The 24,129-nt window shown below is 45.0% G+C and overlaps 1 protein-coding gene and 1 long non-coding RNA gene across 3 annotated transcripts in view; one reads left to right on the plus strand and one right to left on the minus strand.

The window, feature by feature from the left end:
* The window catches only part of CCND2 (cyclin D2), a 67,967-nt gene extending 58,138 nt beyond the window's left edge, over nucleotides 1–9,829 (plus strand). Inside the window, exon 5 of the mRNA XM_053252767.1 lies at nucleotides 773–9,829. Coding sequence (XP_053108742.1) covers nucleotides 773–928 — 156 coding nt within the window. The 3' untranslated portion in view covers nucleotides 929–9,829. The remainder of the gene's footprint in view (nucleotides 1–772) is intronic.
* Nucleotides 1–24,129, minus strand: part of LOC128326256 (uncharacterized) — a 29,118-nt gene that overhangs the window by 3,158 nt on the left and 1,831 nt on the right. Inside the window, exons 2-5 of one of the 2 annotated variants that reach the window (XR_008307908.1) lie at nucleotides 23,872–24,044; nucleotides 7,682–7,772; nucleotides 4,849–5,009; nucleotides 1,602–1,736 (exon numbers count right to left, since the gene is read on the minus strand). This is a non-coding gene — a long non-coding RNA (uncharacterized LOC128326256). Of the gene's footprint in view, nucleotides 1–639; nucleotides 1,737–4,848; nucleotides 5,010–7,681; nucleotides 7,787–23,871; nucleotides 24,045–24,129 lie in introns of those variants that run through there. The other variant, XR_008307909.1, reaches the window with a different exon arrangement.

Genomic DNA, 24,129 nt, shown 5'->3' on the forward strand with positions numbered 1-24,129 from the left:
GGGAAATACAGTACTATGTGTGAAGTGCCATGTGGAACTGCAATTCGAATTCTGCTTCTATCTTACTGTGGAAAAGCAGTATCTCTGCAGTGTTAAAGGGTCCTAGTATGGGAAAGATCTTGGTTTCCTAAACACATACATGCTAGTGAATGCTTCCCGAAGAAATGGAAATATTCTTACATTTTTTAAAAAGCTGCTCAGATTGGTTTCCTAACACACCCTGCTTCTGAAACTGAGTGCAGGGCATACTGTAGCAAAGGAAATACAATCTACAGTTTGCATAGGAGAGCATAGCTACTTTTAACCCACTATTAAATGGGCAAAGAGGCACCTTTTAAAGCGGTGGTTCTTCTCTTTAGCAGGGGGAGATCAACTGCCCCTATTTCACCCAGCATAGTGTCTCTCCAGTGATTGGTGCTTGATTATTATTATTATTATTTAGCTGGAGCCCCAGTGGGACAAAGAACTTTCATTTCTTTTGATAGAGAAAACATTTTGAGAGCTTTTTGTTGAAAATGTTGTTAATAAAAAAATACAGTGTGCTGCATTTCCACGAATGTAGAGAAAATACAATGTGCAGCACATGGGGGTCGGGGGGAGCCTGTAACAAGGTGCAGGGGAGTGGTGGGAATTACTTACAATCATTGGGGAGTACTTAGTGATCATTGGTGGGACTTCTTACAAGTATGGTCCTGTCTGGATCTATAAAAGGCTGTTGGGGCAGGGAGGGCATGATGCAATAATCCAATATAATGTTTTTCCGCTTTCCTAGGACTGTCTGAAGGCGTGTCAGGAACAGATTGAGTCGGTTCTAGTAAGCAACCTTCAGGAAGTTCGGCGGCAGCAGCAGCAAGGCAATCCTTCAAAGACAGTGGATGAACTGGATCAGTCCAGCACTCCCACAGATGTGAGGGACATCAACCTGTGAAGACATCCCCACATCTCTTCCAGCCTTACTTTTAGTGTTAAACCCTCTTTATCATTTCCCAGATAGAATGTATTTGAAACTCCTTTTTGGATTTAAAAACAAAACACCAAAAGCACAATTCGCCAGAAGTCCCCTGTACAAGCCCCACAGAAAGGATGGTTGTAGCTCTTGTGTCGCTCCCATTCATTTCAGTGGGGCTTGGCAGGGGAAGTACTTGGTAGATTGCGCCCCCTCCCAATGATTATGAATGATATATAAAAGCATTTAGTGCCTGTGATATACAACAGAAGGGAATCCCACAAAACTATATTTTATAACTGCTATTTCAAGTATATATCAATGATGTGAGATGCTTATAAAAGCATTAAAAATAGCTAGCTAGCTAGAAGCCTGCAATTTGTGGGAACAAAGTAGAAAGTACTTGTTTTTGATATGTGTGTTATGATCTAGTGCATACACTCCTTTTTTAGACCTAAGAAAGGAATTGAGTGTGCAGGTTTTGTTTTGGTTGTTGTTGTTTTTTGTTTGTTTGTTTAATGGCTTACCTAGATTGCAAAGCAATAGGGGAATGGGGACAGGGGCAAGGTTAAAAGTAAATTGGGGAAAGACACCTGAAGCGTCCGAACTGCTTTGGGTGCAGGAGAGATTCAAGGTGCAATCCCATCTGGGCTCTTGTGCTGCTCCTGTTCATTTTGATAAAGCGTTCAGGATTGCTCTCTGACTTGCCTGCCACCTCTGTTGCTAGTTGAACATATTTGTTGGATCTGTTGTCAGTTTGCTTCCTTTTGCTCTCTGTGGTAGCTGCTACCTAAGAAAAAGATGCTTTATTTTTGCCAGCCAGATGGACAGGATTTTGCTAATTTATTTTCCATCCCACCTAAACATACCTAAACCTTTTCCTCTGAAAAACACACTTGCCTTTTCATATACAGTAATGTACCTGGCAGAAGTGCAATCCTGCTTATTCAACTGTGGGCCACTCCAAAGCAATCGGCAGAAAAAGCTGCAATCCAGAGAGGAGCTGTCCTGCAAAAGTAGTGTTTCTGCTCCACTCCAATTTGTAACAAGGCTTGTTAGGGGAACTCCCTACTGGATTGTGGATATAGACAACCATTTTACCACAGATTCTACCATGCATTGACAGTTGATGAGTGGAAAATGGTCCTTTCTGCTTTGTAGGAGAATGACCAAGCTACCCTGAGATGAGGATCTTCATCCCAGGATTGTTTCCTATTCTAAAAGTCGACATTGTATGAGGGAAGAAAAATATTCCAGTTTAAGATGACTAGTCAACCAATCAGCACCCCCTTCTATTCCAAGGCCCTGTTCCAGCTCTAGTGGTGGTCCATGGGTCGTGTGTAACTACAAGTGATATATCAAAAGATGTCTGTCGATCTTGGATGAGCATGCAGAGTCTTATTGGCCACATATGTGGAAACTGATTCTGCATACATATCTCCCCTGCTAAATCGGAGCACAAGGTTTTAACAGGTCGTTTGTGAAAGGTAGGGCTGTCACTAGTTAAAATCCTAGAAGGTTAATCATATGACTTTTAATTGATTAAACATGTAAATTAGCATACAAATAGAACATTTTAAATTTTCCTCTGTAGACATGTATGTATTATAGCTAGCATCACCTTAAGAGGCATTATCCCTCTGTGAGAAAGAAGAATGCCTCTTCTAAGATTATAGCTGCCGTCTGCAGTATTTTTAATATAAGTACTTACATTAAACATTGTTTAAAGCTGCATCACCTAATTAGGGGCAAATTTTTAATCAAACAGTTTTTAATCAGTTAATCTAATCAATCAATTGACTAAGCGCTGAAGCCCTAGTAAAAGCACCATGATTTATTCATTGTTTTGATAGTGTGCCTCAGCATTAGCTCAACTTGCAAATACCGTATTTTGCGGCAGGAACACCACATTGAAGAAAAAAGGCCAATTTTTTTTAAAAAAAACAACCATCAGAAATGCTGCATCACCAGAAACGCCGCAACTAAGCCAAGTACATCAAGTACAGTGAATATAGCCATTCACACTCACCTTGTCTGGGGCGCAGCTTCTAAAAGCGTGCCACGAAGACGTGCCCCAAGAACACATGTGTAACCTGGACTTGCCGCACCGTAGGCCCAGCCTGGCCACCCCCACCCTTTGGGGGAAAGATAAAGGGGCCCAAATGCCCCCACGCAGAGCAAACAGCCAACATGGCCATTGGTCTCTCTTCCATTGGCCATGGGAGACAAAAAAGGGGGTGAGCAAGCAAACCCAGGACCAGGAAGACCCAGCTGTGCTGTTACCGCTCCTCCTCCAGCACCTCCATTGCTTCCAGGCTCCGTAGAAGCCTCTCATCGGAGCCTCATGGAGGCTCTCATCAGTCGGAGGGCCCTGCTGCCGCCACACCTCTTTCCATCACCCCTACATTTGCATGTAAGCCCCGCATCAGTGTAAGTGCCGCAGGTGGCGAAAATCAACTTTCAAACATATATGCACTGTGGCGTTTCTGCTGAAAAATACGGTACATTTAGAAAATTTACTAGCCTACCAATCCATATAATCTTTTAGTCATTTGTAGTCCTAGGATGAAGGACAGTAAACAACTGTAAATAAATAAATAAATAGTCCTAAAAATAGAGAGTGAGGAAGAATCTACTTTTGTAAATCTGACCTGCAGGTAATCCTTACTTGCCACAGGTAGCCAAGTCAGCAATTAACTGCCAGCTGGTAAACTGTGGCAACTTCTTAATTTGATATGATTGCGCACAAACTGCTCTCTGCCAGCTTCCTTTTTGATAGAACTTACTGCCATATTGAAAGAAACTCCCCCGGCCCTCCCATATCTTCCTTGAGAGGAGACCCATGTTATCTGGTCCACAGTTAGCATTATTATAAACCATTTCATTCGAAAAGCACTTTGAAAACTTGTTCCTAAGGGATAAAAGATGAAATGGCTTATGACGTGCTGAGCAAAGCAAACCACCACCAACAAAAATATATGTATATAGCTTTTTCTCCCTTGGTATCTGGTGTTCCGTGTTAGTTATGGTGTTGCTGGAATTTCCAACACCTGCTTTGGATGACATTCCCATCACAACATTCCGGATGAAAGTCTTGACAAGACTATGAATTGTTTGAAGTCACAGCAGAATCTTAATACCACCTGCAAGCTTATCTATGGATAATGAAAGAAGATGCTCATGCAAAACACACAGGCGGCAAACATCAAGGTGCGCAAGTTTTATTCTTCTATAATTGTTTATTATTATTATTATTATTATTATTACAAGGGTGTATTCAATGTACTTGAATTTTTAGTTTCATGCTCCATCTGTTCAAGAAAACAGCATTTATTTGGCAAAGAAGATGAGAGAGAACAAAAGTGTCTCTGCACAATTATGTTGACAGTTTTCAAATATCCAGCGTGAAGCTACTGGATGGATTGTTAATGGTTGCATTTTTAAAGATAAAAAATTCAGCAAGAACACTTGATATGCTGAAGAATCTTTAATGAATGGACTCTTGCCATTTTTTTTTTGGCTAAACAAGGGTAGAAAGTGGAGTAAGAATCTAAGGGGGGTTATTTTGCGCTGCTAAAAAGCTACGATTTAATTCTTATTCACATTAACAGTACTTAGCTGTATTGTTTCACTGAGTGTGCTGCTATTTTATAAACATTTTTATAATATATTATTTTACTGCTTAAATTTCAAATCCTGAAGTAGGTGGTTAAGTGGAGATATGAGTTTCTTTGATTTACTGGAAATGCCCTGTACATTCGCCCCACACACCACCCCAGTAACGTGTTTATTATTATTATTATTATTATTTTATTATTATTATTTTAAAATTTCTGATCACATCCTGGTATATTTTACCTCAGGTTTACTGGACAACAAAATGGTTCCCATTTTCACATTACCTCACAACTTTACAGTTTTCCGTTGGGAGTCTCACAAATGGTCAATGCAAAAGGCAGCTGGAGCTGGTATTTTCAAAAGGCAAAGGCTTGTGGCTTCAGCTGCAGTGGGGAATGCTTTCTTAGATATAAGGACATTTGACTCCCTCGTGGATTTTGGTATCCTGTCATAGTGGAAAAAATGCAGTAATACTGAGAATCTGGAAGACAAGAGTTATACTCCCAACAAAGCCCAAGAGTCTGCTCTAGAGTGAGTAGCTAGTTAATTGCAGTTCTAGGGTACAGTTTCCCCAACAGTGTGCCTGCCTTCTTGAAATGAATAAAATCTTGTGAGCAAAATTCTTGGAACATGCATAAAGTTATCCTTGCTCTATGCTTATCGAATCATTAATACTTGTGAGGCCTCATGGCAGGAAGACTTGCTGTGTATCAAGCATCTGACAGGATACAGTACATTTGTTTATGGAACGAATATTGAAAGGCTTGTCCAAAAAATATAAGAGTTAGCAACACTGAGATTATGGCATTAAATGGCAGCCTGTTTAGTGCAATGCCTATTTCTCAAACGATTCAACAACTACCTAGTTAATTCAGACTGGATCAGCATGCAGGACGTTAGATGTTCTTAAGCTTGCCAGCAGACTCCAAGGAGTTCTGTGGCATGCACTTCTGTTCCAACTCTGCTAACCATAATTCATGGAGCCAGCACAGCATTCTTGAAGCTCTCCCCCTGCCCCCGCTTTTTTTTAATTTATGCAGACCCACAATGCCACTTTTCAGCCTATGGGATTACCTCCAATAGCAAGCCTTACTCCCAGTCCAATGGGCAAAGGCAGGACCCTTATTCATCAATACATTTTGCAACTATTGGCCCAGATTTGAAGTCTTGGGATAGTTTTCCAAGAGTGTGGCTTATGAGAGCAAAGCCAGAATTTATTTTCTCAGTGAATGGGTGCCAAAGTGGGGGCGGAAGTGAACATATGAAGTTGCCTTATATGAAGTCTGAGCATTTCTTTGAGCCCATATTCAAAGTGGCTTAGCAGAAAGGTTATACTGTTTGTGTTATCTCTTTAATGTGGAAGGGGGTCATATCTCACTTGTAGAGCACATACATTGCACAAAGAAAATCACAAGTCAGTCTCTAAAATCTTTTTTTTTTTTTTAAATTATTTCAGTCTTTGGAACCTTGGGTAGCAGAGCTGGAAATCCTCTGCCCAAAAATCCTTGTGAGCCACCACCCACTAAAGATAATATTAGATGGATGAGTGGTCTGACATTATTAAGAAGTTTTGTATGTTCATTTGGTGCATATGCCTAGAACTGTGTTTCTACACCAAGAAAAAAAATTTATGCAAGTTGAGAAATGTATCTTGCTTTGTATAGTTTTCATTTTGCTAAACACAGGGAGAGACAAAGAGCTCTGCAGGGCATTGAAGTCCCACCCTTCCTGGCCCACTGGGACACCTGATTAAGCCACTTCTCTGGCTTCTGAGATTTCATCTTATAGGCTGTAGGTAATATTATCTACTTTGTTTACTCCCACTAGAGTTAGTCCCTTAAATAGAGCAGGATTGCAGTGGATGGAAGTCAGCACAAGATTATTGTTTTATATGTATCACTACCCTCACTTTGGACAGCATTACTATGCAAATAACTGTAACTTGAAACTATATGAAGAGGTGTAGGTCAGCAGAATGAGACAACGTTGCTAAAAATGCTGGCGAAGCTCACTAATCGCAGATCCAAGTATGAGGTTCAAGGTTCATAAATGTTTGCAGAGGTGAGCATTGTGAATCTCCCCAAATGCCTCTGCAGCTCAGATTAAAATCTTCCCAGCTCCCCCGCCCCCAGCCAACCAGTCCCCATCTCCCTGAAACATTGCATGTTCTCTTTTTATCTTTTCCTGAGTGAGGAATACATCTAAGATCAGAGGTGCACCTAGGTAATTTTGGAGCCTGGACCTAAAGGCCTTTGGAGCCCCACCCCCCTGCAAATTAAGCATCATTTTTTAACATGTAGGTTCTTGAGGGCACAAACCACATCACCCAGAGCAGACTAAAAAGGATTTGGGGGGCCCCAGGGGGTGTGGAGGCCCTGGACCTTGGCCCCAAAGTCCAGGGGTAAGAGCGCCTCTGCAGAAAGTTTATAAAATGGAAAAGCATGGACTTAATTATTTCTAGGTCAAGAGGCATTGGAATGCCCATGCTGTGGTGGTGTGTCCATAGCAGCAAGAATTGCCACCTTCCAACTTCTCACCAGATTTGTACCTTTCCAAACAGTTTAATCAGACTTGCCTGAGGAGAGGCTACATCAAGGACCTGGTCAAAACTATAACTGATCTCAGCCTTGCAAAAAATGATGGGCATGTCAATGTTCAGGGTTCTAAAAATTAATCATTCACATAGGTCTATATGGGACTGCCAGGTCCTCATGCTATTCAGCCAGAGCAGAAAGTAGGTGTGGTTGCCTCATCAGGATACTTCTGTACTGTGCAATTCCCATTCATTTCAGTGGTCATAGGGATGCCCAGTTCATGATGGATTGCATTAGTTAAAAATGGCAACCTTGATGATTGGCCTAACAATGCATAGGACTGCAGCCTTAACGAAAATTAAAAGGTGTATACCATTCCCATACACATGGTTTTTTAAACCTTGCAATTCTGGAACACAGGCTGCTTGATTTGATTGGAAATTGTCGTGTGCCTATATTGCTCAGTTTAGGGAGAGAATTTTGGCTTTTCTTGTTATATGAAAACACCAAATACAATCCAGCCACACTTAAGCAATTTGAAGTCCCACTTGTTTCCGTAAAAGATTGCCAAGCATGTACTTACAAGTTCTCAGGTTTTGCTGGATCATTCCCACTGTCATTGAAAGCATAAATGTTAACTTTTTCAGGTACAGTCATCTGGGGGGGCGGTATTACTGCATGAAAAAAGAGAATAAATTCTGTGCCAAGAAAAGCTGCCATGTGTGTGCTGTCTAAATTTTGCAGGTTTGCATAATTTCTTACTTTTTGCTACCTTCTGAGATGTCACCATTTTCACCACACACTTCCAAATATATCTTCTTGGCTATAATCTGCTCAGATTCTCAGGAAGCTGAAATCTGTGCCCAGTATCCCATTCTCTGCTTTTTCTGTGCTCCCATGGAGTTGCAGTGTATGCAGTAGAAACAGATTTTGTGTTCTGTTTTGAGCTCAAAACAAAACACAAAATGGATGAAACCGCAGTTGAAACCTGGCTGTTTCGACGGAACAACTCAAAATGTTTCCAGTGTTTCGGCCTTAGGGAACAATGTAGAGCTCGAAACACCCCATTGTTCCCCATGGATAGCTCCTAGGGACGCCAAAGTGGGTTGTGTGGTAGGGCATGATGGGAGCTACCTACTACCCAACCTACAAAAGAAATGGGCATGCAGGCAAATTTTAATAAATCATTAAACCTTTTCCCCAAAACCCCATAGGATCCTGGCATGCAAGGGTTCTTGGGGGCAGTGGCTGGTCATGGTGGAGAGCAGGTACCTGCTCCCTTTTTTAAAAGATCCTGCTCGTCACTCCCCTCCCTGCAGCGCTGAACCTGTGTACGAACCTCGGTTCGAGCACATCCATACATCACAGCAGTTGCCAAGGAATATTATACATACACATGCACTCTGCCACTGTCTGTTTCTCACAATATCTCACAAACAAACCACATCTCAAGGAAGGTTCAAGACAGGCACCCACGTTCTGCCTTTGTCAATCTGAGATCCAGCAAAACCAGATAGTTATAGCAGCAGTAGCACAGCATATTATACTCAGTGCCGAGATAAGAAAACCACAAGATCAAACTACCTTTTCTCCTGTCCTGATGTATCCTCTTCTTCAAGAGAGGCAACAGTATAAAGGCGCTCTCTCTGCCTCTCAGTCCCTTTGAATACATTTTGAATTTGAAATTCCCTCTTTTTGTGTTCCACCCTCCCCCCCAGCCAATAGGGGCACAGTTGCCCATGGCAACACTTGATTTGTTTGATAACAAGCCAACCAAGAAGCAAGGCAATAGCAAGCCAATCGGAAGCTAGTGCCAGAAAACCAAGCAACAAGGGGAAAACAGACCTCCAGAATGGTGCTCGGAATGTCAAAATGTTTCATTCAAAATAGAGTTGTTCTGCTCCGAACTTGAAATAGGCCCTTTTTTATGTTTCAAGCTTGAAACTGTTCATTTTGAGTTGAAATATTTTGCTGGCGAAACGTTCTGCGCATCCCTAGTATGTATAGGCCTCATTATAATCTACAGGCATCCTTTCAAACCATTTGAGCTACAAAGTATGTTTTAGACTTCACTAGTGTTCAGAATAATGTGGGACATTATGGTTAAACATAATGGCACACAATGCAATGGGAACATTTAATGTGCAGTCCCCATTTAAATCAATGAAGCTTGTGTAGGAGAACATCCTGATGTATTATGCCATTGATTCAGCACAGATTCTTATTTTAGTAACTGGACAATGAAATTCCTTGTAAATAATGTTGATTGCTGCATTTTTTCCACTATGTTTATTACCATATTACCATTTACCTCAGAAATCACTGACAGTTGCACAATCTCTGTTCTCAACTTTCTTCTTCTTCTTTTTTGCTTTAACAATGTGTGATGCCATATCAGTTCAATGTGATTATCTCACAAATGTGCTCTCTTAAGGGGTATGGATATTTTTATATGGTCAGGGTATGCTAGAGGATGTGGTAGACGACATGATCAGGTGTTTTTTTAAAAAAACATATTTAGGAAGTATGTGAGGCTGCTTGGTATTTGATGGGAAAGATTTTGACACAGTGTAGTCTTTTCTGATTACCTTCCAAAAGGTCTTAGCTGTTAAGTGTTATGTCACTTATGTTGTTAATCCCATGTTTTGGCTAGGTACAAGAAGGTTTATATGCAATGTGTTTTTGGAGGGATTCGATATGTTGTATGGACATTAAACTCACCTTGACCTAATCTATTTGATGTATTTTTGTAATTTATATTTGTGTCATGTTATGTTGGTATTTTAATAAATTACTTTTCAGCACATGTTAGGTGATGTGCAAAATAGAGAAAATCCAGACAAGACTCTGCCCCAAGAGTAACTGGAAGATAAAACACAAGGGCAAGGAAAGGGACAAGAAAGTGAAAAGTGAAGATCAGCTGCTAGGGAAAGCCAATTAAAACAGATGAGAGTTTATTAATGTATTAAATTCAGTTAAGTTAATCTCAAACTCCAAAGAAAATGGAAGAGGAACAAGTTGTTCTAATAAGAACTAGTCTGCCTACTTTCTTTTCACTATCTCTACAACTGCACTAAACTTGGTCCAGATTGGTTAAGTGGTTCACGAGAGCACCATTATGCCTCAAATGTTCACGTGTTCGCCGTCTTGAATTGGGGTGGATTACATCATCACAAACCACACTGTTGAGGTGTCCCTCTGCTTCATTCACTACAACTGTACCAGATTTGGTTCAAATCGGTTAGGCAGTCCATAAGTTAGCCCTCTTATGCCTCAAATGTTCACACATCAGCCATCTTATTTATTTATTTTATTTATTTATTTATCATATTTTTATACCACCCAAAACCTACGTCTCTGGGCAGTTTACAACAAGATTAAAAAGCAAAACACTAATTAAAAACAAAAACAACAAAAATTTAAAAAACAAGGAATTTAAAACACAATTTTAAAACAATATTCTAAAAATATTTAAAACAATCAAAACAATATCAGTTAAAAGTCTGGGTGAAGAAACACGTCTTTAAGGACCTTTTAAAGGATGTCAGAGATGGGGAGGCTCTTATTCACTAGGGAGCACATTCTAAAGCCTCGGGGCAGCAACGAAGAAGGCCCTTCCCTGAGTAGCCACCAGACGAGCCAGTGGCAAATGCAGACGGACCTCTCCTGATGATCTCAATGGGCGGTGGAGTTCATAACGAAGAAGGGAAGGGAAGATCTTGGAAGATCTTCTCAGAAGGGAAGAGGGAAGATCTTGGGCTGGCAGTGACTGTGTTTCTGCTTCTGCCCTACCTTTCTTCAGGTGTGTTCCATCTGTGGGGCTGACTCTGTGGCTTTAAAGCTCAGGCTGGGCCAGGGCCTGAAGAAGGGAAGAGGGAAGATCTTGGGCTGGCAGTGACTGTGTTTCTGCTTCTGCCCTACCTTTCTTCAGGTGTGTTCCATCTGTGGGGCTGACTCTGTGGCTTTAAAGCTCAGGCTGGGCCAGGGCCTGAAGAAGGGAAGAGGGAAGATCTTGGGCTGGCAGTGACTGTGTTTCTGCTTCTGCCCTACCTTTCTTCAGGTGTGTTCCATCTGTGGGGCTGACTCTGTGGCTTTAAAGCTCAGGCTGGGCCAGGGGCGTGAGCCTCTTGGCGTGCGCCGAAGGGCGAGAGCACAAGGGCTCTCGTCCTTGTGGCTCTCAGCCGTGGGGTGAGCTGCCTGGGGCCCTGAAGATTTTTTCCTTCTGCCCTGAAGAACTGTCTTCCCACAATCAAGAAGCTAGCTGGAGATCACGCAAGTCTGGTCTTGGTTTTTTATTAAGCCAAGAAGCCGTGGTGGTTTATTCTGGGGAGATGTGCCTGGGGGAGCGAAAAAGTGGGTCTGGAGTGGGGGCGGCAATATCACGGGTAGCGGGCAGAGGGAGGTATGGTGGTGGGAGTTCGGCAGGCCGTTACAGGGGAAATCGGTCCAGGCAATTGAGGCCTGTTCCTTTTTCCAGCCCTTCTCCCAACCCTCTGACTCTAGGGAGCTCTGGGAACACTCCTTCGAGGATTAGGGTGCTGCTGCTGAATGCCAGGTCAGTTAACACAAAAACATCTCTTATCCACGATCTGATTGTGGATGAGCGTGCTGACCTGGTATGCGTGACGGAGACCTGGTTGGATCCGCTGGGCGGGGTTGGTCTCTCTCAGCTTTGTCCTCCAGGTTTCCAGATCGTGCAGCAGCCCCGCCTCGAGGGTCGGGGAGGAGGCGTTGCAGTCATCTTTCGTGAGACTCTTCCCGTTTCCAGGTGCCTGGTCAGGCAATCTCAGAATTTTGAGTGTTTGTCCTTGAGGGTGGGCCTCCGAGATAGGCTGGGGATTCTGCTGGTGTACCGACCACCCCGCTGCACTTCAGTCTCCCTACCTGAGCTGGCAGGGGTGGTCTCGGAGGTGGCTTTGGGTTCCCCCAGGCTTATTGTTTTGGGGGATTTCAATGTCCACGCTGAGGCCCCCCTAGTGGGTGCGGCTCAGGATTTCATGGCCTCCATGGCAACCATGGGCCTGTCTCAATTGGTATCGGGCCCTACCCACGTGGCGGGACACACTCTGGATCTGGTTTTTGCCGACCGGGAAATAAATGATCTGGAGGTGGGGGAATTTGAGACCACTCCCTTGTCATGGACAGATCATCACCTGGTGGGGTTTAGTTTGACTGCTCCGTCTACCCTCTGCAGGGGTGGTGGGCCGATTAAGATGGTCCGCCCCCGGAGGCTTATGGATCCGCTTGGATTTCAGACGGCCCTCGGGGAGTTTCCAGTGTCCAGAGCTGGTGACCCTGTCGAGGCCTTGATTGATCTCTGGAATGGAGAGATGGCCCGGGCTGTTGACACGGTTGCCCCCAAGCGCCCTCTCCGGCTTGGTGGAGCCCGTTCGGCTCCTTGGTTTTCCTCGGAGCTTAGGGCGATGAAGCAACTCGGGCGACGGCTGGAGCGACGCTGGAGGAAGAGTCGTCACGAATCCGACCGAACATGGGCTAGAGCCCATTTTAGGGACTATGCCGTGGCGGTGGGGGCGGCGAAGAAATGCTTTTTCTCCACCTCCATTGCGTCTGCTCAATGCAGACAAACAGAGCTGTTTCGTGTGGTGAAAACCTTGCTCCACACATCCCCCCAGACAATGGGGGAGGAGCCATCTACAGCTCTTTGTGATCGGTTTGCCTGTCGCTTTGCAGATAAAGTCGCTTGCATCCATGCTGACCTGGACTCCAGAGTTTTGGCAGTTCCGGCAGACGTGCCTTTGGTACCATCTGGTCCCGTTGTGTTGGATTCTTTTCGGTTGCTACAGCCTGAGGATGTGGACAAGATCCTGGGCAGTGTGCGGGCGACTTCGTGCGCTCTTGACCCTTGCCCTTCATGGCTAATAAAAGCTGCCAGGGAGGGGACAGGTAGATGGCTGGAGGTGATCGTTAATGCTTCATTAAGGGAGGGCAGGATGCCATCGTGCCTTAAGGAGGCGGTGATAAGACCTCTATTAAAAAAGCCCTCCCTTGATCCCTCCAGCCTGGACAACTATAGACCTGTGTCCAACCTCCCCTTTCTGGGCAAGGTGATGGAGCGTGTGGTGGCGTCCCAGCTGCAGAGGGTCTTGGATGATACGGATTATCTGGACCCTTTTCAATCTGGCTTCCGCCCCGGGTATGGGACTGAGACTGCCTTGGTCGCCCTAGTGGATGACCTACGCCGGGAACTAGACAGGGGGAGTGCGTCCCTGTTGGTTCTGCTGGACCTCTCGGCGGCGTTCGATACCATCGACCATGGTATCCTTCTGGGCCGCCTCTCGAGTATGGGAATCGGAGGCACTGCGTTGCAGTGGTTTCGGTCCTTTCTTGAGGGGAGGGTTCAGAAGGTGGTGCTGGGGGACTACTGCTCGGCCCCGTGGCCGTTGGCCTGTGGGGTCCCGCAGGGATCGGTCTTGTCCCCCATGCTGTTTAACATCTACATGAAGCCGCTGGGAGAGGTCATCCGGAGATTTGGACTGAGTTGTCAGCAATATGCGGATGACACTCAGCTCTATCTCTCCTTGTCATCTGATCCTAGGGAGGCGGTGGATGTCCTGAATCGGGGGCTGGAGGCCGTGATGGGTTGGATGTGGGCTAACAAACTGAAATTGAATCCGGATAAGACGGAGGTACTGTTGGTCAGTAGGAGAGCCAATCGGGATGAGGAGATTTTACCGGTTCTGGATGGGGTTGCACTCCCCTTGAAGGAGCAAGTACGCAGCTTGGGGGTACTACTGGACCCGGCTCTGCTTTTGGAAGCTCAGGTGGAGGCGGTGGCTAGGGGTGCCTTTGCACGGCTTCGGCTGGTGCGCCAGCTGCGTCCCTTTCTCGAGAAGGCAGATCTGGCCACGGTTACCCACGCCTTAGTCACGTCGCGGCTGGATTACTGTAACGCGCTCTACGTGGGGCTGCCCTTGAAGAATATCCGGAAACTGCAGCTAGTGCAAAACGCGGCAGCGAGGGTTTTATCCGGAGCTGCCCGTTGGGAACATATCACCCCCATTTTGAAAGAGCTGCACTGGCTGCCGGTTCGTTTCCGGGTCCAATTCAAGGTGCTGGTTTTGACCTTTAAAGCCCTAAATGGTTTGGGCCCGGGGTATCTGAGGGACCGCCTGCTCCCACGGGTTGCTGCCCGCTTGACAAGGACATCTGAGGGGGCCCTGCTCCGGGTGCCGACAATGAGGGAGGCCCGGCTGTCGTGCACTCGGGACAGGGCCTTCTCTGTTGCTGCCCCCAGACTCTGGAATGCTCTCCCAGTGGCCATTCGTTCCTCGGACTCCATCACGGCTTTTAGAAAGCTTTTAAAGACTTGGCTTTTTACCCAGGCTTTTACATGATCGTTTTCTACTGCAGCTTCTTTGTGTTTTTATTTGTTGTATTTGTTGTATTGTTTTTATGCCTGTTTTTATGTTTTTATATTTTTAACATGATGTTTTTATTGTCTTTTTATTGTATGTTTTTAACTTTTGTAAACCGCCTTGGGGTTATCTTTTTAACGAAAGGCGGTATATAAATGCAAAAATAAATAAAATAAATAAAATAAGATGTTCTCTTAAAAACCCAGGGCCCAGGCTTTTTAGGGCTTTATAGGTTATGACAAACACCTTGTATTTTGCCCGGAAACATATTGGCAGCCAGTATAACTCCGTCAATACGAGAGTAATATGGTCTCCCCTAGATGACCCAGAGACCAACCTGGCTGCCGCATTCTGGACCAACTGTAGTTTCCGGACTATGTACAAGGGCAGCCGTACATAGAGTGCATTGCAGTAATCCAGTCTGGAGGTTACCAGCAGATGTACCACTGTTTTGAGGTCATCTAACTCAAGAAACGGACGCAGCTGACATATCAGCCAAAGCTGATAGAAGGCACTTCTGGCCACTGTCTCAACCTGGGACACCTAGGATAGTCTTAGATCCAGAAGCACCAGTCTTGGATTGGGATGGATGACATCATTACAAGCGACACTATTGAGGTGTCTCAAATTTGGTACAGTTGTAGTGAGTGACACACAGGGACACCTCAACAGCATGGTTTGTGAAGATGGCATCCACCCCAATTCAAGATGGCAGACACAGGAACATTTAAGGCACAATTCAGATAACGTGTGAACCACCTAAGCAATTTGAACCAAATTTGCTACAGGTGTATGGACACATAGGGACAGCTCAAGGGTATAGCTTGTAATGATGTCACCCACCCTGATCCAAGATGGTGGACATGTGAACATTTGAGGTGCAAGTGGGAACCGACTCACTACAACTGTACCAAATTTGGTTCAAATCAGGTAGTCCACAAGTTAGCCTACTTGTGCCTTAAACGTTTATGCATCCACCATCTTGAATCGGGGTGGATGACATAACAAACTATGCCATTGAATGTCCCTATGTTTCTCTACAGCTGTAGCAAATTTGGTTCAGATAGGTTAGGCAATTCACAAGGTAGCCCACTTGCGCTTCAAAACATTTACACGTCCACCATCTTGAATCAGGGTGAATGATATCATCACAAACCACACAGGTGAGGTGTCTCTGTGTGTCACTCACTACAACTGTACCAAATTTGGTTCAGATTGGTTAGACATTCCACAAGTTAGCCGACTTGCACCTCAAACATCCATACGTCTGCCATATTGAAATGAGATGGATGACAGCATCACAAACGACGTTGTTGAGGTGTCCCTACAACTTTACCTGATTTGATTTGTATTGGTCCAGGCACTGTGAAATAGAGGGCTGTGGGGACCCACACACAGAATGCTGGGTGATCTCATAAGCCAACTGGAAAGTAGGCTAAAATCTGTTACCTTGAATATAAAATAAGGGTTGTATGCTGTCTTTTGCCACACTGGTGTAAATCATGACATCATGAGAAAAAACTGCTCTGGTAACTGCTCTGATATTTCAAAGAACTAATGCATCTTGCCGATAATTACAGGTAACATATAGGACTGTAGTAACTAAGGACTGGACTGTGAATCAGGAAACAACACCACCCCCGCCTGTTTGAATCTCTTCTCTGTGATGGGAACATAGGAAGCTGCCTTATACGGAGTCAAACCATTGTTCATCTAGCTATTATCTGACTGGCTTCTCCAAGGTTGCAGGCAGGAGTCTTTCCTAGCCCTACCTTGAGATGCCAGGGATTGAATGTGGGACCTGCATGCAAAGCAGATGCTCTACTACTGAGCTGTGGCCCCACCCCAGGCACTGACCACACCAAGACCTGATTAGGGAAGAGAGCTGGTCTTGTGGTAGCAAGCATGACTTGTCCCCTTAAGCTAAGCAGGATCCACCCTGGTTGCATACAAAAGGGAGACTAGAAGTGTTGTAGGATATTCCCCTTAGGGGATGGAGCCACTCTGGGAAGAGCATCTAGGCTCCAAGTTCCTTCCCTGGCATCTCCAAGATAGGGCTGAGAGAGATTCCTGCCTGCAACCTTGGAGAAGCCGCTGCCAGTCTGTGTAGACAATACTGAGTGAGATGGACCTATGGTCTGACTCAGTATATGGCAGCTTCCTATGTTCCTATTAGCTTCAGCAAGGTGGCTGTATCACGTGCCCTTAGACCAGGCCTGCACAACATAAGACTTTTGGGCTGGACCCCAGGTAGGAATATCCTGCAGCAACAGCAGAAGCCACAAAGAGCTCTTGCTTGTCCTGGTGATAAGCAGCAGCAGCTGGCCACTTGAGACCAGACGAGAAGCATGTAGCAGTGATGGACCAATGAGCGAGTGAGGCAGCAGCTTTGATGGCTGGAGTGGGCTGGAACAGCGGCAGCAGCAGGCAGACATAGGCAGAGTGCACCTCAGAAAGGACGTCATTCAGTCAGTTCCCTCTTCTGGGGTTGGGGGAACCTTCTCCAGAACCTGCCTCACAATGCCATCCTATCTATATTTACTTGGAAATATATCTCATGGTGAACCCAGTAAGGCTCACTTCCAAGAAATCTTAACTAGGATTGCAGCCTGAAAGCAACCAATGTTTAGGGAGAGGAGAGAGCTTGCCGTTTATTTGGGTTTGCATGCACTATAGGTGCCCCACTGACAGAGCAGGGACAAGGCCTATTTTCTGGCCACTGTCCTTGGTTAAAATGGTGGGTCCCTTGATGAGTGGGGGAGATCCACACGTAGCTAGTAATTGCTTTCATTAGTGTTTTTTAATTAATTTCAATGTCATAATTAATGCACTGAAAATTGATCTCAGCCCAACATACCAAGTTATGGTTGCTTCCAGCCCTCCGGGACTGTTGAGTTGTGCACCCCTGCCTTAGACTGTGCTCTAGAATCACATATGGCCATAGGCAAGCAACTTAGCCTCAGCACACATGCACCCAAAATCTTCAATGTGGTGGTAATATAATACTGCCTGTAATGAGGTTTATGTGGGAGGGGATATAAAAACAACCCTGTCCACAGAAAAACAAGGCAAAGGATAGGTTTACAAGATAAGTGGAACTTGACCTTAATTCTTCCACTCTTTGCCAGAAGATGGCAGCAGAGTAATTATTTCACTTTTTTGTGTTGTATTTTGAAAATTAGTGTGCTTTCCTGGGCACTGATGTGCCTTGCCCATGGACGCTACCATTTCATGTGAGGGGGATGATGCCACATTTTTTTTAAAATGTGTGTGTGTGAAAAATTTCCTGCAAGTGGAAATCTAGAACAACAAGGAATGGTCTAGACCAGAACTTCTCCCTAGTGTGCTAGTTCTTTACTTAATAGAAATTTTCCGTTCAGTGGGGAACGTTGAAAAAGTGCAATCAGTTGGAAGTGGCATAATTCACTCTACCACCTCATTCTACTACATGTAGAGTAGGCCTTTGAGCAGTTGGTGTCTCAGTTCTGGGATCACGTTTTGTTTATTGTTCAATTTATATACCACCTTTCATAAAATTATCCCAAGGTGGTTTACAAATATTAATACAGTAACATTTCATAAAATCATATTAAAGTCAATTAAAACCATAAAAACACCAAAAACAACAGCCATGAAAACAAAGCAGAGCAGCTGAAAAAGAGAGAAGAGAAATGCAACACAGGTGCGGGTTTAGCCGCACCCTGATGAGATCCCTGACTGCACAGTGCACACCTGTACTTTCCCTCATATAAATGTCACTCATTCCTATGGGGAAAAACATAATACTCCACTTTGGATACACGTGATGAGAACAAAAATCCTGACACTGGGTAATCCCTGTTTGTGGAGGGCACAGTGACATACTTGATCTCTTCCAGTGGGTCTTGCTACTTACCATCCCTTCTACAGTCAGTCATTTTGCTTGCACATATTGTTCTCATTAAAGACATTGAAGTTGACAAAGTAAGATAATGAAAAGGCATAATAAGCAGACAACCCTAGAACAGGACCATGGCTTAGCAAATGATTGAGCTGGCTGATGGATGTTGTGGACTGGTGAGAGAGAGAACCTAGAAGGCTCTGCAAAAGACTCGAGAAACCCAGTGTGTTGAGGAGGTTTACTAGAAACCTGTTTAATTTCATTTAGGATAGAAGACAAGTGCAAACCACAGGAACAACATAGGAAGCTGCCATATACTGAGTCAGATGATTGGTCTATCTAGCTCAGTATTGTCGTCACAGACTGGCAGCAGCTTCTCCAAGGTTGCAGGCAGGAATCTCTCTCAGCCCTATTTTGGAGAAGCCAGGGAGGGAACTTGGAACCTTCTGCTCTTCCCAGAGCGGATTCATATATTGCAGTGCTCACACATCAAGTCTCCCATTCATATGCAACCAGGATGGACCCTGCTTAGCTAAGGGGACAAGTCATGCTTGCTACCACAAGACCAGCTCTCCTCTTTTTGAGTTATGCTCTCTTTGAGTTATGCTGTCCAGATTAGAAAATCAAGGCAAAATGATGGAAGGGACACAATGAATCATTTTCACGTCAAACTCCTTGCCAGCAGGATTGTTTCAAAACTATAAATCTTTGGCCAGAGTTGTCCAACTGCATCTCTCGTGAGTGACCAGATGCAAGTGGGATCAAAAACCGATCAGAACCATAGCCAATGGTCAGAACTTTCCAGGATCCTCTATGAGCAACAGGTAACTGAGGATCACCACAGAGATAGAAAACAGGAGAGGGGTTTTCAAATCTCACCAGCAGAAAAGGTGGAATCAAGATGAAACTTAATTTTTGCGTGCTTGACCACCAAAAATCATGTTGGAGGCATGACTATAACCAACACGCCACAGTTCACACAGCCAGAAAAGTCCAATGGTCCTCTCCAAACACAGGCATGGGAACTTCAGCATGTGATAAATGGCTATCCAAAACATGGGCAGTGGAAGGCATCCAAGGCCATCAAGGGGAACAGACAACTCAGCCTGATCAGGCTCCCTTAGGGAACTGGTTCATAGCTCACTGGAAGAGCACCTGCATGCTAGCATGCAGAAAGTCCCAGATTCATTCCTTCACTGGCATCTCTAGGTATCGCTGAGAGACACTCACTCCTGCCTGAAACCTTGGAGAGCCACTGCCAATCAGCGTAGACAGTTCTGAGTTAGATGGACCAATGGTTTTTGACTTGGTATGCTTCCTATGTTCCCATGAGTACATGCTACCCATACAGTGCAATCTCCAGCACCCAAGGCACAAATAGGGAGCCATGGATGGGAAGCTGTCATCTCCTACCACACTGAGGTGCACATGGGATTAACTGAAGGAGGCCCAGAAAAAACAAGAGGCAGGACACCGCAAACACAAACAAGCCCACATTGCCAGTACAAAAGTGAGGTGTGGGGGAGTAAGCCAGATATCACAGAGCTGTCCCATCACCACCCTGGTGACCAACACCATGGTGCCAGCCAGGCACAAACCACACCCGGATCATGGCCATACAGTTCCTCCCTGTGTTCAGAGAGCAGTGGAGGCTCATCAGCAACAAAGGCCTATAGCTGGACAAGCTCCTGCACAGCCCCAGCCAGTGGTTTCAAGAGCACCTGCTTTGCAACTACAGCCTGCTGCAGCCCAGGAACACCCATCTCCATCCATTCCTGCAACCAGGCAATGGCTGTGTACCTAGCAGCCACCTCTTGCTGGAGTGCCCGGAGCTCTCTGAGCATGGCCGGCTAGCCCTCTTGAGAGCTTACTCCACAGCTATCTGCCACTGCCATCCAGCTTCTACCAGCTCCAGCCATACCTAGCTGTCTATCATACGGAGAACCTCCATGCACAAGAGGACAGAGTAGCTGGGAGTGAGGGTGGCCTTGAAGGGTCATTTTCAGAAAAGAATACAGACATAAGAAGGTTTAAGAACCCCTTTCTCTCCCAACCAGTGTATACTTTCATGACACTCAGCTCTCTACCCTCCATCTAATCCTGCATCTCCAAGTGCCTCTCAATATTTCTACCAAGACACTTCAACATCATCTCAAGTCAGTATGTCCAAGACCAAACATCTTGTTTCCTCCCAAATAGTCCTTCCCTCACCCACTGACAATATTACCATCTACCCTGCTGAACAACAGGCATGAAGTTTGGGTTTTACCCCTCTCTTCTACCCCTATGCCAGGGGTGGACAACTCAAAATGCTCCAGTGGGCCAGAACCAACCATGACTGGGTGTATGGCGCCAAGGTCAATTTTCAGCACAACAATCATGACATTAAAATTAATTATTAAAAATATTAATGAAAGTAAGGAGGCAGAAGATTGAAGTCAGGGGAAAAGGCGAGGGGAAAGAGGGATGATGCCAACAGATTCTGGCCCACAGGTGGGGGGCATCTGTTGGCAACTGCAACCATCATGTGGGCAACTGCACTGAGCCACCGCTGCTCATCAGCAGGCCAGGCCAAAAGCTCTTCATGGCTCCTGATGTTACTGCAGGATATCCCTTCCTAGGAGGGCCCAGCAGAAAAGTCCCTGCAGGCCAGACACACACACACACACGCCTTATATCATGCAAACCTGCCCTATGCAGTCCATTGCCAAATCATGTTTCTTCTCCCTTTACAACATAAAATACATGGTCCTTCCTTATACTCTAGTTCATGCCCTTGACATTCCTTGATTACTACAATCTTTTCTTTTCTAATCTTCCACTATCTCACTTTGGTCTCTTTTCTTCTCTCCGGCACTCTGCTGCCAACCTCATTCAGTGCTGATATTGACCCCCCAAAAAGGTCAAAAATAGGCATGATGCTGCCAAACTTCATAATTTTCTCTCTCTTTCTCTCTCTCTCTCAACTTAAGAAGTTGAAGAAGTTTGAAGAAGATCGGAGGAGGTGAGCTCTGGCCAGAGGCGTATCTAGAGAAAATAGCGCCTAGGGCAAACACTGAAATTGTGCCCCCTGTCCAAACATCTGACATCCATCTTTCAGATAACTTTACCATAATATCAGCTGAAAAATACAAGTCAAGCTCATTAATCTTTTAATATTTCAAAAACTATTTAGCAGTGGACATAGCCAGACCAAAAAATGCTGGAAAACTACCAATTTCAGTATGTTGGGGCTCATGAAATACCCAAATACTATGTGGAGGTGTACTTGGAAAACTAAACAGAAGTGCCTGTCTAATTCTCTACTATGCATTGTAGCATCACTATTACATAAGTTTTAAAAAATAAATGGAGAATTTGACTTTTCCCAGATACTCTGAAAATAATTAAAGGATATGCAGAGTAAACTGTGTCACTGCTTGGAATATAGTCTAGTGTTTCAGAAAGACAGTTAAAATGAGAGAAAGAGAGCAAGAAACTCCCAGTGGACCTTAATACCAAGGATTTCACACTGATTCAAAGACAAACTCATCATTAATAGCCATATTATTAAGACATCATATTTAACTTATCACAAGAAGCAAAGTAAGAGCAAATTAATACAATCCTAGCTCATAAGCTTCAGCTCAGTATTCACAAGCCCTGATTCTCTGTACATAGTGCCAATTTGCCAAACTAAATATGTGTACACTGACTTATATTATTTAAAAAATAAATTTACCTGTAGCCCCTTTGGGGGGCTTCTTAAAGGCTAGTTGGGGGGGTCCTGCAAAGGTTCCCCCTCCCCCCCCACTGCCCTCTAGGGCCTTGCAGGGACCATTTGAGCATGTGCAGTGGCCATTTTTTAAAATATATTTTTATATCTCCAATGCTCTTTAACATCTACATGAAACTGCTGGGAGAGATCATCAGGGGATTTGGTGTGGGGTGTTATCAGTATGCTGATGACATCCAGATCTACTTCTCCATATCAACATCATCAGGAGATGGCATAATCTCCCTAAATGCCTGGGCTGGATGAGGGAGAATAAACTGAGACTGAATCCAGATAAGACAGAAGTACTTATTGTGCAGGGTCAGAACTCCAGAGACGATTTTGATCTGCCTGTTCTAGATGGGGTCACACTTCCCCAAAAGGAATAGGTTCGCAGTCTGGGAGTACTTCTGGATCCACACCTCTCCTTGGTATCTCGGGTTGAGGTGGTGGCCAGAGGGGCTTTTTATCAGCTTGGGCTGATATACCAGTTTCATCCGTTTCTTGAGATGAACAACCTCAAAACAGTGGTACATATGTTGGTAACCTCCAGACTTGACTTCTGCAATGCTCTCTATGTGGGGCTGCCTTCGTACATAGTCCAAAAACTGCAGTTGGTCCAGAATGTGGCAGCCAGGTTGGTCTCTGGGTCATCTTGGAGAGACCACATCACTCCTTTGCTGATGGAGCTACACTGGCTGCCAATAGGTTTCTGGGCAAAATACAAAGTGCTGGTTATCCTCTATAATAAAATGGTAAAGTGTGCGCCCGTGTCTCTGCGCCCGTGTCTTTCTCGGCGGTTCTGGGCATGCGCAGAGCGCATGCCCAGAACGTCCGAGAAAGATACGGCCGCAGATACACGGCGGCCATGTTGTCTCCCAGGCCAGGGGGAGGAGAACTGGGGAACGGGGAGGAAAGAGGCGGCAGCGGCGAAGGAGAACAAGCGGGAACCGGGGAGAACGAAGGACAACAAGCGGGAAGGAGAACAAGCGGGAACCGGGGCAGGCAGAGGGGGCAGCGGCGGGACCAGCCCTGCAGCTAAAACGAATAAGAAGAAGCGGGAACCGGGGAGGGCACAGGTGGTAGCGGCGGGACCAGCCCAGCTGCTAAAAAGGAGAATGAGACGCGGGGACCAGGCAGAGGCGGCCATGAGGGAGAAGGGAGGAGGAGAAAACTAGCACCCCCCCCCCACTAGAGCCCATTATTTGAACGGGCTTAAAAATACTAGTAACCTATAAAGCCCTAAACGGCTTAGGCCCTGGGTATTTAAGAGAACGTCTTCTTCATTATGAGCCCCACCGCCCACTGAGGTTGTCTGGAGAGGTCCATCTCCAGTAGCCGCCAGCTCGGCTGGCGGCCACACGAGGACGGGCCTTCTCGGTTGCTGTCCTGAAACTGTGGGATGCGCTTCGTACTGAAATATGATCCTCCCCATCTCTGACAATTTTTTAAAAGTGTTTGAAAACCCACCTCTGCACCCAAGCTTTTTCAGCTTTTTAAATTTTTAGGTTTTAATCTGTGGTTGATTTTTAAATTTTTAAATTGTTTTAAGTTTTTGTATATGTTTTGTTTTAACTTGTCTTATGCTATTGTTTACCGCCCAGAGATGAAAGTTTGGGGCGGTGTACAAATGAAATGAAATGAATGAATGAATATCTAGAAAACTAGCTGGGCACCCCAGATCAGAACTGGGACTACAGACAGAGACGGGTCAGTTAACTGTTTTCTCTCACACTAGTGAAAATAATTATTCAGTAGCTTACCTGTTGGTTCTGGTGACCGGACCCAATGTTGATAGTTTTTATTATATCTAAATGGCCTGCCATATCTGTCCCCTTTCAGGTCTTTCTGGTGCCTTTAAGTGCTTCTTGACAAACATACATTCAACAGGTGCATGACCCCCTCTCCCAATTACAGAACATCACTTGCTAAATTCCTATCAAAAGCACAGAGCAGAAAAAAGGGTTCAACCACTCGTTGGACAAAGCTTTTACCTCTGAAATGGACATTAATATCACTCA

The sequence above is a fragment of the Hemicordylus capensis genome, chromosome 5, assembly GCF_027244095.1.
Source record: "Hemicordylus capensis ecotype Gifberg chromosome 5, rHemCap1.1.pri, whole genome shotgun sequence".
NCBI lineage: Eukaryota > Metazoa > Chordata > Lepidosauria > Squamata > Cordylidae > Hemicordylus > Hemicordylus capensis.